General features: G+C 39.3%; 1 protein-coding gene and 1 long non-coding RNA gene across 2 annotated transcripts; both read right to left on the bottom strand.

The window, feature by feature from the left end:
* Nucleotides 1-2,611: 2,611 nt before the first annotated feature.
* On the bottom strand, nucleotides 2,612-3,811 carry LOC128474263 (uncharacterized). Its single transcript, XR_008346335.1, has 2 exons — nucleotides 3,664-3,811; nucleotides 2,612-3,633 (listed from the first exon to the last, which is right to left on the bottom strand). It is a non-coding gene; the product is annotated as an uncharacterized LOC128474263 (long non-coding RNA).
* Nucleotides 3,812-3,817: 6 nt separating this feature from the next.
* Nucleotides 3,818-12,804, bottom strand: CHORDC1 (cysteine and histidine rich domain containing 1). The gene is made up of 11 exons (XM_053456547.1): nucleotides 12,601-12,804; nucleotides 9,982-10,031; nucleotides 9,828-9,884; nucleotides 8,756-8,916; nucleotides 8,557-8,660; nucleotides 7,466-7,524; nucleotides 6,826-6,896; nucleotides 5,667-5,772; nucleotides 5,179-5,298; nucleotides 4,441-4,503; nucleotides 3,818-4,025 (listed from the first exon to the last, which is right to left on the bottom strand). Exons 1-11 carry the CDS (start codon nucleotides 12,662-12,664, stop codon nucleotides 3,870-3,872), a joined length of 1,011 nt encoding a protein of 336 aa, XP_053312522.1. The 5' UTR covers nucleotides 12,665-12,804; the 3' UTR covers nucleotides 3,818-3,869.
* Between the last annotated feature and the right edge of the window lie 4,403 nt (nucleotides 12,805-17,207).

Below are 17,207 nucleotides of genomic sequence, written 5' to 3'. Positions count from 1 at the left end.
GCTGCTGTGTTTTTTGATCGCGGCTGACACCCTGCAGGTTTCCATTCCGAACCTTAAGTGACGACATAGTAACATTAGAGTACGAGGCCGGTTTGGAGTTAAGCAACCTAAGTTCGCATCGATTACATGAGAGATCCGTTTTGGAGAAGTAAACCTCTTTCCTTCTCCTGAAAGCACTAGAGTATGATGGATACCTTATTCTGGACTTGGCCTACATCATAACAGTAACTTATGCTTCACGGTTTTTGTTCCTGGTCTATCTTAAAGTTCTTGTCCCACTTTGACAAAACATTAATTGCATTCTCTAGCGTATTAAGCAAACGATCCTCAACAGCTCTGACATTTTGGTTTTTGCTCTTAAAGTCTAATCGCATTAAAACGCAAGTTTTTATTAAGATTGTTTCACGTGTTCTAGCCAAAATCAGGGTTTTTTTTTTTTTTTTATGAAAAGGTAAAAAAATAAAATTTACTCAGTTTTACAGGTACATTTATTAGCCACACCTAAGATATCTTGGTACTTTACAGCAGTAGATGGTGGTCAGGCCTCGAGGATGCCCCGGTGCAGATATACGTTTCAGCCGTGGCATAGACTTCCACCTGCAGACAGCCATGGTTGTTGAGGAGACCCAAGGGACAGCTGCTGTGGGCCCCTATGGTGCGTCCCAGAACAGTGGCCCTTTCTGCCCATAGTTAGATAACGCTTGTTATATGGAATGTACTGATAAGTCATCTTGTAGTGTGTAGAGGTGATCACATGAGGGTCCAATCATCTAAACGTTGTTCGGTGAACGAGCCGCAGATGGGTATGACCCTGCCGATACGGAGTTAGACTGTTTCACTAAACAAAGAACGTCAATAGTGAGCGTTTTACTTCTTTTGTGATAGTCCAACAAACTGAAGACCAGTACTTTGGAAACGTTCTACCGAGTACAGATCGGAACTTTAAAGATTTGTACCATAAAACCAGTCCAAGGGGTCAAACGGTCAGGTAAGTTCTAGCCTCAATATAACAATTTCATAAAATCTAGCCTAGGTCTTGCTTTTCCACAGGTCCATCTCTTGCAATCAGACAGGATACCCCATAAAAAGATGCTAAAGAGCTTCAGAGATCTGGGTCCCACAGCTCTGGAGGTCCCTTCCGGTAGCCCGCACCGTTCCTTCGATCTACCTTAAGAAAATGTGAATTTCATATCTCTTAGTATATTGTGTCCCGCATCTTCTCAACGTAACACTTTTCACAAACCCAGTTAGATAATCCACATGCAGCAACACAGCGGGGCGTTTCATTAAGTAAACCTGTATCAATAAAGAGGTAACTTATTGAATCCCGGTCTCCATTTGTTTTCCTTTTACACGCCACAAACTGGAGAGAGTATTATAGCTGCATGGACTGTAGACTTCAGTGACAGAATTTAAATTAGTTTTACACGTTTATATCCAGCATTTCCTCATCACTTCAAAATAAATGCAGTCTATAAATGATATTTAACATTTTTTGCCCTCATTTCAAATAATGCTTTAATGATCGAAAAGTAACATTTTGTTTCTAATGTCAACAATAAGCTAAAAAAAACCCTAAGCTTTTAATATGTTAAATGTATATGGGGCATGGAATGGACAGACACAGCGGAAAGCTGTTTAGTACACGGAATGTACTAAACAGTAAAAATTGCTTTTCTTGCAAAAAAATTAAAAAAAAGGATGTTTCTAAGTGACCCCAAACTTTTGAATGGTAGTGCGGTTAATCTGTTGCTCCTCAGTTGAAGCAGACTGGCCATCCATTACATGCACTGTGAGAGCAGCAGACAGGCGAGGACAAATACGTCAACGTCAAGTAAAAGCATTTTCTATAAAATTCAATATATCACAGATTCTCTTACAGCAAGAACAAAACAGATTGAGGTAAAACGCCCCCCACGGGTTTAAATCACCGCAAAAATCCGCTACCTCAAGGCGATAATTTACCAAAATCTAAATAAGTACAAATTGTTCCACCATCTGCTACAAAAACTTACCGTGTATTTATGACGGACAGATTGTTGTAAGATATGAAGTGCAAGCAAACAATTCCTAAAAGTAACATATTTCCCATTCTTTAGTTAACATATTGCATCCCAGGAGTCATTTGTCATACGAAGATATAAAAGTGAGCTTGTTACCCAAAAATCACTGGAGCGATGAATAATCAGGTAAAACCTCGAGGGTGCTTTATATAAACGCCAGAGTATTTACGCAGCATCGGGTTTTGTTTATGGAACATGGAGCAATATACTTACATTTTATGTTGTACTATGTGCAGTGCTGTTCAAAAGTTTGAGGTCAATTCCTTCAATTTAACATAAATAACCTACAGATGTGAGAAATAAAGCCTCGCAGTTACTGGGGTAAGAAAATCCACAGATAAGTCTGGGCCAGATAGCAGCTGCCCTTTAAGGGCTGTTTTTTTTTAATCACTACCCATTTTTCAATATAAATAGACATCTTCAACATGTACTTAATGGGATTATTTGAATATAGTGTTATATTTTCCATAGAGATTTACAATTACAATTAAATGCAACTAAATTAATTCCACCCCGTGGCGGATTAATACATATTTAGGACACAAAACTATTTTAATTTGTAAGTTTATTTCATGTCAAGTGGTAAAAACCGGAGTAATACACAGTCTGAAATAACAGTGTAGGACTCCATGCATTCAAATAAACATTTTGTACAATAAACAATAAAGTAATAAAAATTAAAAACAAAACGGAACAAGAGTTTATGCATGAGTCACTTTGGTCGGCGACAGACATGGTTTGGACGACCAAGAGAAGATCAAAGTAAAAAGAATCGCGTCAATGAAATAATATATTAAGTGACTTAATACAGAGATACACATTTCCGTGGCTCTATTATGTTCCCCCAGTATTTCTATAAAATATGTACAGACTCGGAACCTTTGCCGATGGATCAGTACGAGCCCCATAGAGCTCTCTAGCACATACTTGAATGTCTTAACAGCCAAAGGAATACAATAACCATTTCTACAAGAGACACAAAGCAGCATGAAGGAGGCCGACGGCGGAGTCTCCCGCATCTTCAGGCAATTCAACCATTTTTACGTTATAAACTGAAATCAACGAATCAAACAAAGGGAAACCAAAGTTGCTTTCTGTACACAAAACCCATTAATTTGTGTAGTAAATAAAAATGAACCGGACACAATTGTTCCTGATGCCTTGGATACGCATGCACATAGGAGTTTAGGCTTAGCCATGCAAACGTCCCTCCCTGACCTCCGTTTCTCAGCACTGTTGTAGCAGCGAGCCCTATGTGTCCTCGGCCCGCTCTGTAGAAAGATCTGATAGCAACTAACCACCTCTCTAGTGATGGGGCCGAGAATATTCCCAATTAGGAGGACATGGCACGATTCCTCACAAGGACCTTGTATCCAAAATGCCGGATAAAACCTGGAGGTCTGTGAATCAACCTCATGATGTCTCCCAACATGATCAGAAGAGTCTAATAAACCAGAAACAATGATAGCGTTGGGTTGGGTTGATTCCCGATGTTAATGTAGAAGTATACACTGACATGGATAGATTTACTAGATTTCATAGTTATATGGGTTTTCAAAATGTAAGAATTCTAACCATACAAGAGCCCATCGCGAGTTACAGATACATCGGGGCCTTCATTTGCCCAAACGGAATGTACTCTTAACACCGGATGCCCAATGTGCTCTCCAATTACAACGCGGGGGCCACATCCAAATGTGAGGTTTCAAAATCCATTGAATAGATATCTAGGTTTACCAAGAAAGAAAAAAGAAAGGCTATCGCTTCATCCTCTCGTAGCAGTTTCTGTCACTTCAGGCATCGGGGTTATTCTTGACCGTCCGAAGCGGCGCTCTCTTTTGTCTCCGGCGTGACGGTTTGAGGTAGTTCTAGTCTCGCCCAAGACATCGGTTCAGCTTTTTTCAAGAAAATCTCAACTTTTGTAGCAGTCAATGTGACGTAACTTTTTTGAACATCGATTACCTAAAATTGTAGAAATAAAATATATGAGAATAGATTTTACTTAGGCAGCAACTTAGCAGGGATGGCTTGATGTAAATAAGAAGCCATGATGCCTTTTTCTCTTAGCATAACCGTAGGAATAGTACAAAAATGGACCCGATTTCCAGCTATTAACACAGTTTAATAGTTTATTTACTGCACTAAACAGTAAAATGAAGCATCTGAGAAAAGTGTTAAAAACAAATGTTTTATGTTTATAGTGTAACATGGCGCCATCGTATTCCGTAGCGCTGTTTACGTGGTTGACTTTGCAGACATTAATCGTAAAGCACAGGCCACATTTAGGCGATGTCATTCCTGATAAGAAAACTTAATTCCTGATTTTAACACTCATATACTCACCTTGTGAAGGAGAAAGACGTTACGAGACACTTACCCCCCATAACTTTAAATTCTGCTGAAATTCTTTCTCACCATCAAATACTATCTGGATGTTCACCTAGAGAGAAGAGTACACGGCCACATATCATATATGACAGAAGTTTTAATACATGCAATTCAGGAGTAAAGTTAGTGGAAGCGGTGCAATCACCAGAGCCACTCCGCTATGAGGACTCTCTTTTTGAGAAGTTCACTTTAAATATAAACCACCCAATACGCTGCAGAAAGCGAGGAGGTCTGGATATTTATTTAAACACCTCACTTGTACGAGGTTTTTGGCTAATTCTAGGTTACTGGGCCAGCCAGCTTGTTAACAAAAGGGTCTAAATCAATATTGAATACAGATACTGATGAGTATTTTATCAACATACAGGCATGAAAGATAGATTTGAAAGGAATACAACAAAGCCCTCTGGAAACAGATCGATAAGAACTATTTTCCCACGCCCAAGAGCGCGCTCATCCACATTGAAACCTGTGCATCAGTGGATGCCAAGCCTGCGTTTCTCTGAAACAGAGGGATATATCACAGCCACCTTTCTAACATATGCGTAGGAGTTTACCTCTAGGACAACAGCATTCAGATACAAGCTGTGAGATCTGCCCTAAGAGAAAGCCTAATCCATCCATGGGCAGTTTGAGAAGAAGAACGCATTGATGTTATACTCCGCAGGACATGCAGCCTTGGCTTTTTTGCTGTAATGAACACATCGATTGACCCGTTGCTACTTACCAGTGTACGGTTTGCATCTACAAAGCTTAGTTCTGGCATGGAATTCTTTGCGTAGATTGATATGGTGACAGCGCCTCCAGTTTGGTGCCAGTCATGCCTACATGGAACCACTTTCTTACCCTATAAAAGACATTCATTAGTGGTCAATATTTCCTTTGCCATGTTAATTTGACCATTATACAACTTAATATAAAGCAGCAGTTCAGCACATTATATATATATATATATATATATATATATATATATATATACACACACATATATATATATGGTATCTATGAGCCAAACCATGTCTGCCTTACAGATGCATAACCTTCTACCAAATGACTGGCCGTTTCACTTAAAAATAAATCTAGTTTCCACAAACTGTGCAGCATCTGCCCGGGCCAAAAGCCACTATAGCGTGGTCAATATTTCTAGCTGGTTTCGGCATTTACTATATTTTTAAGTGCGATACATCACACAGGGTTAAAAGTCATAACTCTTACATCATCTTTCTTAATCCATAAATGTGAACCTGCCGAACACCCTTCTTGAGACAAAAATGTATTAAAATCAGAGGTTTTCCTCTTGCAGCAGCTCCAATACTTCATTCTACGAGAGAGAAAGAAATAATGACAAATGAAGGCTTGATAAGATCGAATCATATTAATCGGTCTCTCAAGGCAGAGTAGCAGCAGATTGTGGGAGTTGTTAAACATTTGACATGTTTTCAGAAATACTATCATTCATGAACTAATGTGACAAGTTGCCCAATAAAGACCAAAAAATAACCAACCGTCTCACCGTTTTAGCCCATATTCTAAGCCAGGGGTCGACATATTTGGTTTGGATCTAGAAGCCAGCTTTTTTTTTCTTCCCCAATCATGCATTACATGAACCCGCCGGGAGCCTTCCGGCACCTGCTACATCTCACCCGCGCAGGAAAGCAGAGGGTGCAGGATTCATGATGGCAAAACGGGGTTTATCGTGCCTTGTACTAACCATTAACAGTGTGACCTAAACCGAACACGTTTTAAAATGTGTATAAAAATGCACTTTTATTAAGCGAGAAGAACGGCGTCTTAGAGGGAATATGATAACATTATATAAATATATGTGGGACGATATACATTATATAAATACATGAAGGGCAAATATAAAGAGCTCTTCGGTGACCCGTTCATTAACAGAAATGTACAAAGAACAAGAGTTCGTCCTCTGAGACTCGAAGAGCGGAGATTTCATCAATAAAAAGGAAGGGATTCTTTACAGTGAGGACAATAAAAGGTATGGAATTCACTGCCAAGAGAGGTGGTTCTATCAGATACAACGGATGCCTTCAAAAAGGGTCTGGATATTTATTTAAACCCCTCACTTGTATGAGATTTAAGGCTAACATTTCTGTACTGCATATAAGCCTCCTGGTGAAATTCAGTCCTCAGTTCTATGTGGTATCTGCTATAAATGTCAGCCCCAGAGAACTTCTGTAACATAAAGTCATCACCCACGACTAAAGAATTTATTCACTGAACCAGTTATCAGATTAGAAGGAATCTGTGCTATGGACTGTTGCGTATCTTACAAGTCACTACTATTGAAGCAATAATTGAAATTAGTCATTAAAAATATCACTTGTGATGCTATTTCTACAAACAAGCCACATACCCTTCATGAAAAATAGGAACACCGGCGTGGTATCGGCAGATTTCCTCATTGGTCTGTGGTCCAGCAAAAGTCTACATTAAAAACAGAGAAGTACAAGGAATAAATACATTATCTAAGTTACATATAGTAGACTTCTGCACTCGGATTCATACAAGTTTACTTTTTTTTTTTTTTTAACGGAGGACGAAAAAGAAGCCAGAATTACAAGATGCAAGAGAAAGGGACGCGGTCGGCCGAGAAGGGAGGGAGACAGTCAGAGGGAGACAGTCAGAGGGAGACAGTCAGAGGGAGACAGTCAGAGGGAGACAGTCAGAGGGCGTAAGAGCATGAGAGAGTGAACGAGGGTTAGCGACAACAAATTTTGTTTCCATAAAATGACCTCCGGTTGTCCGAACCGAAAGAGCAAGAAACAAAATCTATTCTCCGAAAACTAATGGACCACAAAAAATGCATCTAAATCTTTTTTCTGTCCATTTGCACATAGCTTTTACTGTCACTATAAAGGTCGTCTTGTGGGAACATGAAAGTATTCCAGCAGTAATACTCAGTGCTCTAGAAAGAATATGAGCTTATTATTATTATTATTGTTGTTGTTTCATACACCGTCATAATCCACAGCGCTGTACAATGAGATACACACCTTTAAACAACCTGCATTTTTACAGGGGGTTCCAGCCTTAATTTCTCCCGTATCTTCCTCTACACACAGAATGGGGGAGGAGAGAAAAAAAATTATCCATTTGGAAAAACAACTTTTCAGACTTTCCCCAAGAAAATAAGTCAATGGAGTGGATCACAATGTTGCAAAAACGTAATTAGCTGATGTATGGCGCACCCAAAGACCAGTGACATCAATACTTTAAGCGCAGGCTCCTGATGTCAGGCATCACTGTGGTTTATTCACTAAAGAGAGCACTAGCAGGTGAGTTTGCTGTTTTATCTGACTGCACTTTTCGCCATGAGGGGCTTGAAACGAAAGCACAATTGTCCTTCCAACTCACGCTTTAGTGAATAAATCCCATTACATGTTAACGGCCATTGTGGCTTGCTAAAATTTGCTAGATGTGAAGAATGATGGAGTTTGGCTCAGTGGGAGGTTCAGTTCTACCTAAACCTCTGCATCCTGAAATCTGGTTTCAGAGGAACACAAAAGGATAATGGGGTTTCTGTATATAAATTGGCACTACAACACAACAGTTATACAAAATAAGAGATTAGCATCCACACTTTAATATTAAAAAGCAAATCAATAACGCTCCAATTTATGAAATGACACTTTCATAAAAAAGATTTGTGTAATACATGAGCCAAGGTTTCCAGCTTTTATACTTTGTAAATTGCGTGGAAATAGTTTTTCCTTTCAATGTCCCTTTACGACAATGTCCCAGAATATTCCACAGAATCATAGCTCACGGTCTCCATCTACCAAATAAGTAAATTAAAATCCTATCATATTTTTTTTTTTCTTCGACAGACCGCTCCCCGACATCGGTGTAACAATACTCTCATCTCACTTAAGCTGGTGTGAATACATTTTCTCTCATGTGTGCAATTATGAAAACACAAACCAAGGAGGTCAAGTTAAAGCTACCACCAGTGCCTATTCCGGACACAAATCGTGTACTCTTCAAATTAAATGCAGGGAAGATCAGCGAGACCCGGCTTCCCAGGCTCTTCCTCTCTCGTTCCATTAAAAAAAAAAAATCTAGATAAAAAAGGTCCATCCTTTACCTGCTGCTTCTGGCTCATTTTCTGTAGACAGTCTGAGTTTCTCCAAGGCTTGTTTCAGCGACGCAGACACCTTCAGCTGTAAGCGCACTAAGGGCTCATCTGGACTGAAACACGGACACATTTATTAGGACTCTGATAGGTAGATATGTTTCAATGAAACATACTCACGATATACGTACAGTTCTCTCTTTCTGCTTACCTAGGCCGTTTTATAGATTCAAATGGCTTCGGTGCTTGAATGATATGCTCATTAAATTTGGGTTTTAAGTCAGCCAATTCTTTTTTTTCTGATGTGGTTTTGACTTCAGGTTTTACAGGCTCCGGAGGTTTTTCATTACTGTGAGGTCCTTTTGTACAGCCCTATGTAAATAAAATAGACATGTTCACATGTAAATACTAGATACTTAATTCTTCATCCTCCCGAGTGAAGATACCACAGCATATCTTCTAACATCAAAGGGCGTCATTTAGTAAAGAGGGAGTTGGCAGGAAAGCTGCATTTTGCATTATGAACAAGATAATCCTAGTGGGTTTCTGATCCAATAGCTAGGATGGCCCTGTATAAAGCATTTTGAATCAGTAAGAATTCTAACAGACTCAATAATGTATCATGCAGGCCAGCTAAGCCCTTCTTGCGAAGTGATTTGCCATGGATGACCCTATATTGTGAGTCCAGGGAGTTGAGACCACAACTCTCCTACAAATGTTCCTGCCAATCTTCAATGACGATTTATTTTCAATTTCATCCGGGAAAACACCTGCTGGCTCGGAGGACGCGGCGATGTCCGCCACACAATATCCTTCGAGCTTCGTGCACTGCCCGCTAATAAGAGGAAATCTGTCCCAGATTCTTCTCCACATTTAACTACTACTAATAATTCTACATTATGAACACTATTTTGTGGACTATTGGATTTGTTTGTACGTATTACTGTCCTGCTTCATGAAATGCAATTGTACCGTGGGATAAAAAACACTTTGTTGTATAACAAGGTATTCAGATGATAAATAAGGAGATAGTACTGCTTTCTAAAGTGAGAAGCTTCATATCCGCTGAACGAGCTTTAATAAGGAAAAAAGTAGCCCCAACCCGGACTATAAAAATACACAAGAGAACACTTATCTAACAATCAAGAGCATAGCATTTTTATCACACTGTTGTACATCAGCTCGAAATATATTTAACCCAATAAGCTGGCTAGATCAGGAAGGCTCTCTGTTGCATTTAACACCCACCACAGATGGAATGCAGGTAGACACAAAGCACTTACCGCAATACTCAAGAAATCTGAGAAATCAGTGGTTCGTCTCTTACAGCACGACCAACCCTGCGTGTTAAGAAAGACAGGTCAAAACAGGCTCACGTTCCTCAGGTCTTTCAAATGTAACATGACATTCACAGTTAACGCTTCGCATCTTACCAACCTTTAAGGCATCGTGGAAAACTGGCACTCCTGGGTGGTGGGTACACAAATCTAGAAAAAAAGCCATAGGGGAAAAGTTTACAATACGGCACAACAGTTCATTACACTAATATATCTACAAGGATAGGCACTGATAACAAGATGAAGTTTCAGCAGACCATTATTACAGCTGGGTGAGCCAGATGGGTGACATTAGGCTCAAGTCCAACGTCCGGCTCAGCCAGGCTCATGAAACATGGAAGCACGGGCAGACTTAAAATTCACCTCCATGCCTTCAGGTCCTCAGACGCTGCATAGATTTGAGTGTAGGAAGGGCAATGAAGAAGGGTCAGTGGCATGATCTGGTAAGATAGATTGTATGCTCTCTCAATATGTGGGTGAGCATTTAAAGCTAGACTAAATGGAATGCTATCTAGAAGAGAGGCAGATGCCTCGAAGTGAACCATGAGGCACACCAACAGAGAGCGGAGGGAGAGAGAGAGATCCAGACAAATGGCAGGCTATGAACCAGGGGAGAGATAGAATGAAGGACTTGTAGGAGAAGCGTGGACAACATTTTCAACACCTGAAGAGAGCACAAAGGATAAACTCACTGGTTTCTAAAGCGACTGATCCAAACTAACCTCCAGCTCCACAACATCTCTGGTGATGTCTTAACGGCATATCTGAAACACTTCATCTTTTACTAAATAATCTTCACTTCTGCCTCCTAAATCATGACTTGCAAAATACTAAGCGTCAGGCTGCCGCTGCGCCTAGCACTAGGGTTTCATCTGTTGGACAAACACTGGCTCCATACACCATCATGGACACATTAGTAGGGCTGCAACTCCCAGCTCCGCAATTTCTGAAGCACTCTAAACATCATGGATATTACTGCTGATAGTCATATCCTTCACAGAAACAATCCTTAAATCGAGTAAAAATGTTGCGCCAGAAAAACACAACGCCCATGTGATACCAAATTGGGCACTGATAGGCTGTTGCCATAGCAAACATTTAATACATTTCTGTATTTTTCAGAAAGGAGTGCTTCAGCCCTCTTGCATCACTATACATTACGAGGAGCCATCTCAGCGATCTTCAGCCATCTCTGTTACATGAAGAGCTTGTCTGGCCCTCTATTTTATAGTTAAGTCAGGACGATTTTACTTCTACCATTGCAAAATGCATTATACAGGGTCAGCTTGGTGTTTCACCCTGGACAAACCTGCTAGTGCTGGCCCTTCATAAGGGTTAAGCGGGTCAACAACCAGGAGAGGGCCTTTATCAGCTGTGACCAACAGTAAGCAGGCATGATTGTTGGTTACCCTTTGAGCACCCATTAGGCAAGAATGTATCCCAACTATGGCTGGTCTTTTCCATGTGGCCCTTGGGTGGGATCTGTGAGTATAACATTCAGCTATATCCCTGCATAAACATGGAGGATCATACCCAGGACTTTAAGTGGACACTAGAGCCATCATATACATGCAAAAGCATACGATGGCTACATGGTCCCTTAAAGTTTTCGTGACGTCTCTCTTTCTAGCGCATAAGGAGATTCTACGAAATCCTTCAACATGGATTTTGCTCCCTTCCCACCCTCCAGTTTTTCTTTTCTGTGGATAAGAGATACTTACCTCCAGCCAGCTCCAGCGGTGGCATTAGTGCTTGCATTGAGTGCATTCCTGTCAACGATTAGTTGCTTCATACAGCCAAGAATCATTAAACTGCAGCAGGTGAGCTGGTCAGCTATCTCAGATATGTGTTTTTCCAGTTACCGTAATTTGGTATTATAGTCTGCCTGAACAACCTGGAGTAAGAATTACATGACAACACTGATGGGCTAAACACTAAAAAGAGAGTTGACGGAAGCGTTTGCTATACATTCCTCTCTATGAAAGTCAATCCGAGATCTCTTCAAAGTCTCCTCACCCATCAAACTACGCATTATAAAGGACCAGTTCAACCTTGCTGGTGAAAGGCAACAGTGTTGGCCCTTCACAATGGACGGTAAAAGATGCGAAACCACAACGCTCCCTCTAACGAACAGAAAAAGGGGAAAACAGGACTGAGATTTGTAGATTTGCGGCACACTTCATTTCTCAACGAGTGGTTTACGTCTCAGCACATTGTAGCCGGGATTACATTTCTTGTAATTAGTAATTAAGGTGTAAGATGTACCATCCATGGTCCATTAGATTTCATGATGACCAACAGTCCCTATGACAACTTTAACAGACACCAATGTGTTATCTTACTTAAAATACTACCATTCATACTACCCAATTACAAGTGATCAAAAACCATTAAGGAATTATTTACACACAATTAGTGATCTTTTTTAGAAAAGAAAAAATGAATTTGAGAGAACCCTTGTGAAATATTAAACGTTTCTTGCAAGGAGATGGTGTAGGTTGGAACCCCCCATTCATATGATATACACATAGTACATCAGACACTTTTTAGTAAATAAGGACATTTATTAACCTTATCAGACATTAACACTTAAACATAAAGGCCCAAAGCCAACAGTTCACAGGGTGAGGCACCTGCATCACACAGCTTTGTGAGGCAAACTTAAGCCCCTTATGGGGATGGGTTTGACAGGATATTATCCACATGTCCTCTAACTCACCCTCGTTATTGGATTCCGGGTCGTAGCGCTGACCACATCCTCGGTTGTAGCAAAGCACGGACATGTTTATGGCTTGGTCGTATAACGCAAAGGTAACGAATGTCACACAATAGCGCTAGAACCGCAAAAACACAAACGCGCCGCCTCGGGCTCAGACGCCGGGAACAAACTGTTCAGAATGTTCCTTCCGGAATCCGTCGGACAGCTCTCGGGAACTTTCGCGAACCTTCCGAGCATGCGCAGTGCAACTGACCTATGCCGGGCGCTTGCGTAATTCTCACATACTGCCGAGAGCCTGCACGCATGCGCAGCTCGTACCATCAGAGGCTGGCGCTTGGTTACCTTTTGCTGCGCATGCGCAGGATTCGTACTGCGTGCGCGCACGCGCGCGCCGTTCGGTAGTCGCTTATAAGTAGATGTGTTGTGTGGTTTGGCGCCGTTTATGTCTGAGGGTCTAATCTGTGCCTATGGAAGGGGAAATCATAGAATGTGTAATAATTGCTTAAATACAGTCGGTAGTGAAGTTGAGGGGTAACGGGACTTGTTGGCTTTACCCCGTAATGGCCATATTTTAGTACTTTGTACACCCACAAGGGCCAGGCCCTCTGCTTCTTGTGCACTAGTATGTTTTAATATTGTAAAATTGTGTACTGATATCGTGTTAACGATACTTTTCAACCTCTTGCTAGTGTAATCGTGCAAATGAAACTGCTGACGCCTGTCTAAAACGTAAAGTAGCTTTTGGCGCCACAGGCCGAGCGTTTAAGGTTTTTTTTTTTAACTTAAAACCGTTAATTCGCAAAGCTATTAGTTAACAACAATTTCACAAATTTAAGTTTTCAAGGGCAGAAAAGGCTCATTTAGATAAACGTGCTACTGTTTAGCACAAAGCAAAATTTAAGCACAGAAATCAGATTTTTTTCCTTTTATTGCAAAAAGTGAGACATTTTGAAAAAAATATTCTCCACTTGTAGGTTAGGATTGATTTCTAATATTCCATGTCTACTAATGTGAAGTGAAAAAAATTTCACATTAAAAGCAAATATTCTGATATTTTGACCTGGAAAAGTTTTCTTTTTTTAATGGCAATGTATGAACAGGATTTTATTTATTTTAAAAGAGCTGAATTTATCCATTTTTCTTAAAAAAGAAAACAAACTTTGAACGTGGTTGTCTTGGATTAATACTTAACTGTAGATTTAAATATACTATCGCTCTAAAATAGCTGCTATGCAGTTTTGAATTTGTTGGCATATAGTGTGATATATATAATATAGCGTTGTTTTATATATCACTCTTATTCTGCAGTGCTGTACAAGGGGTAAACAGGACATAGCAAGTATTTCATAACACAACAATTTGAATTACTGATTTATACATCCCCTTTTATATACAATAAATTAAGCTATAAGTACTTTGTAGTGCTATGGAAATAAAATATAAGTGACTCCATTGCATTTAACCACCTTGCAACTATATAGATGTACCTGAATGTCCATAAAGTAATTTTTCTCTTTTTATTTTTTTTTATTTTTATTATTGAAAAAATATAAGACAGTATACAATGAATTATATACAATTGAGAGATACAAGAAACGGTATACAAAAACAATAAGTATACATACAAATATATTTAGACATATAGAGGGGTTTCATATAATTGCTTAAACGGAGCTGGCTATATAACTACGTCTTAGTTGGAGTTACTCTCTCCTAACTCTTTTAGCTCCTTATTTTAGCTAATCTTCACAGAGGAGCTTCTCCATTAGATCGAGCATCTAATCTGCATAAGTTTGTCCTCCTATATAGAAAGCCCCCCTAAAACATTAAAGGACATTCATGGTGCGGGGCAGAGGGCAACAGTTATATATATAACTAATTAAGTGGCAAAATTTTGCACCAATATGGTCAAAACACAACTTTAGTAAGGAGTTAAACCAATAGAGAAACCCATATTTTTATGGAGACTATACTGGAAGCCGTATAGGAATCAAGAGTTTCTCTCAAAGAATCACACCTGGTACTTATATTATTTTGAGCCAGTAATCCCATGTTTGAAAAGATCTATACGAATTTAAGAAAGGCCAGCTAATTGCTCTTTCCATTCTAACTTGGAAGAGAAGTTGTTTATAAAAATATCTCCAAATAAACGGAGAGGGAGTTTTCCAATTTCTACCTATTACAATCTTCATTGCTACTAGGCAATGTGTTAATAATTTGTCTCTGTTTTTTTTTTTTAGATTCGGACAGTTTTAGATGGCGTAGTGCTATTTCTGTTGTTTTTTCTGAATTTAATTTTTGTTAGAGATTCTAATAGATAGAAGAGTCTGGTCCAAACACAGCTAATTCTTTCACATTTCCACCATATATGAAGATAGGTACCCTTTTCTTTATTACACCTCCAACATGTAGAAAGACAGGAGGGATACATTTTTTTTTTTTTAGCTTAGAGGGATCCAGGTACCACCTGTTAGCGACTTTATATTGAGTCTCCAATAGGCTTATACAGTAAAGTTTGGAACCATTCTGTTCAGTCAATTTTGTAATTCAGTTCCTTTTCCCAAATTTTTATACAAGGAGGATCTAAGGTTGTATCCCATTCTCGTATTAGTTTAAGGGCTTTAATGTACAAAAATAAAGTGAATAACTGCGCTTCTAATAGATATTTAGATATATAGAGTGAATATAAATAGCTGCCAGCACTTAACACAACCCCCATGTGACAGTAAAACAAATGATAAATAAAGCGGAGCGCTCCGTTTGTAATAACTCTATATTAATCGTGTTATGCAGTTTTGTATTATATACAATTGAACATGTCCGTCCTTAAAAAACAAAAAACAAAAAAAACACCACAGGTATACTTAGATTCAGATCACAAATCACAGGTGATGTCTTCTATGAGACCCTCTCATTTAAGGGCTTTAAGACTTCCTCTAATATTCTCTTTTTATGTATTTTAAACCATGTTTGTTCCAGATCAAGGAGTCTAAAGGTATTCCTCCGCATAGAGCTTCCTCTATTTCATACCATCCTTCTTCTTTAACTTGAGTTAATTGAGATCTATATATGTGGACAATCATGTTTGCTAGGTAGAGATTTCTTATACTCGGGAAAGAAATACCTCCTAAATGAGGTTTTTGGATTAATAAACTGTTTTAATCTAGGTCTTTTTCCCCTCCAAACAAAATTTGAAAAACTTTGACTCAAAGAAAGCCATTGATCGGAAGCTTTTAAAGCTAACGCTTGAAACAAGTATGACCACTTTGGTATGATATAGTTATTAATTAAGTTAATTCTCCCCACCAGGATAATTCTATACACTGCCATTCTTTCAAGTGTCTGTCTGTTTCTTTCATCAATTTTAAGAAATTAATTTCCCTAAGTCTTCTAGTATCCGAAGAGATAAGGATACCCAAATATTTAACCCGTTTTGCCCAGGTAAAGTCATAGTGTTGCCTTATTGCTTCTTTAGTATCTATCTAGATTTAGCGTAATTAGTACATCATCTGCATACATATTTAATTTTAAACTATTAGTTCTAGTGTGGAATCCTTTTATCTTATCATTTCTTCTGATATTTATAGCTAGAGGTTCCATTGAGATAATATATATTAGAGGTGATAATGGACATCCTTGACGGGTGCCATTTCGTAGATGAAACCATGGAGAGCACAAATTTGGCCCTACTATTCTAGCCGAGGGCTCTAGATACATAGAAAAAATTTCTCTGTGCATCCATCCATGTATTCCATTTTTTTTAGCAGTACCAGGTTTAAAAATGTCCGACTGACCCGGTCGAATGACTTTTCTGCATCTACCGCGATAGTGAGCAGGGGAGTTCTCAAACTTGTGGACACATCTATAATATCTATTCTTCTTGTGTTATAGGTGGATGATCTACCCGGAACAAAACCAATTTGGTCTTTATGTATTATTGTATCTAGAATGGGCTTCATCCTCATAGCTAGAATTGAGGCAAATATTTTGACGTCAACATTAATTAAAGATATCGGACGATAATTTGTAATCGTGGGGAGTTTGCCTTCTTTTAATATTGGTAAAATATTGGCTCGCATCATCTCTGTAGGAAATGCACCTTTATCTACTGTATCATTAAACATGGTTGTTAGATGCGGCACTAGCTGTGGTCTAAAGACTTTAAAAAATAAATTGCTGTAGCCATCTGGACCCAGTGTCTTATAGTTCGCCAGTTTTTTTTAATTTCATTATCTACTTCTTCCTCTGATATTTGTTTATTTAAAGTGTCTCTTTGTTCAGTAGTGATATGAGGTATTTCTGTTCTGGCTAAATAGTCAGTTATCTCTTTCTCCGAATGTGTTATTGGAAGATTATAAAGTTCCCCGTAAAATTTATTAAAAGAATGCCAATGAGACTCCTGGGCAGCAGCAGCGCCCCCGCGATCGCCACAATCCGTGGGGGCGGTTTTTGGGGATGGCGTGCCTGGTGCGTCCCGGTCTAGCGGTGACCTGTAACCGGGAGGTGCCAGGTACGTGTCCCGGTCCTGAAGGGGTTAAACTGTGTTGATGATTACAGACAGCTGCTACTCAGCCCAAGACAGTGGGAAAGAAGTTGCACAGGGAGGT

This window comes from Spea bombifrons, chromosome 2 (assembly GCF_027358695.1).
Source record: "Spea bombifrons isolate aSpeBom1 chromosome 2, aSpeBom1.2.pri, whole genome shotgun sequence".
In the NCBI taxonomy this organism is placed as follows: domain Eukaryota; kingdom Metazoa; phylum Chordata; class Amphibia; order Anura; family Pelobatidae; genus Spea; species Spea bombifrons.
The sequence above is the reverse complement of the archived record's forward strand: the minus strand, read 5'-3'. Positions and strand labels throughout refer to the sequence as shown.

Excerpts from the sequence above, each read along its gene's own strand:
- CHORDC1 (XM_053456547.1), bottom strand. The coding sequence starts at position 12,664 with ATGTCCGTGCTTTGCTACAACCGAGGATGTGGTCAGCGCTACGACCCG. Across the intron at positions 7,525-8,556 it reads AAATGAGCCAGAAGCAGCAG|AGGAAGATACGGGAGAAATT; the intron begins GTAAAGGATGGA and ends TTCTGTGTGTAG. Across the intron at positions 4,504-5,178 it reads TAGATGCAAACCGTACACTG|GTGAACATCCAGATAGTATT; the intron begins GTAAGTAGCAAC and ends TCTTCTCTCTAG.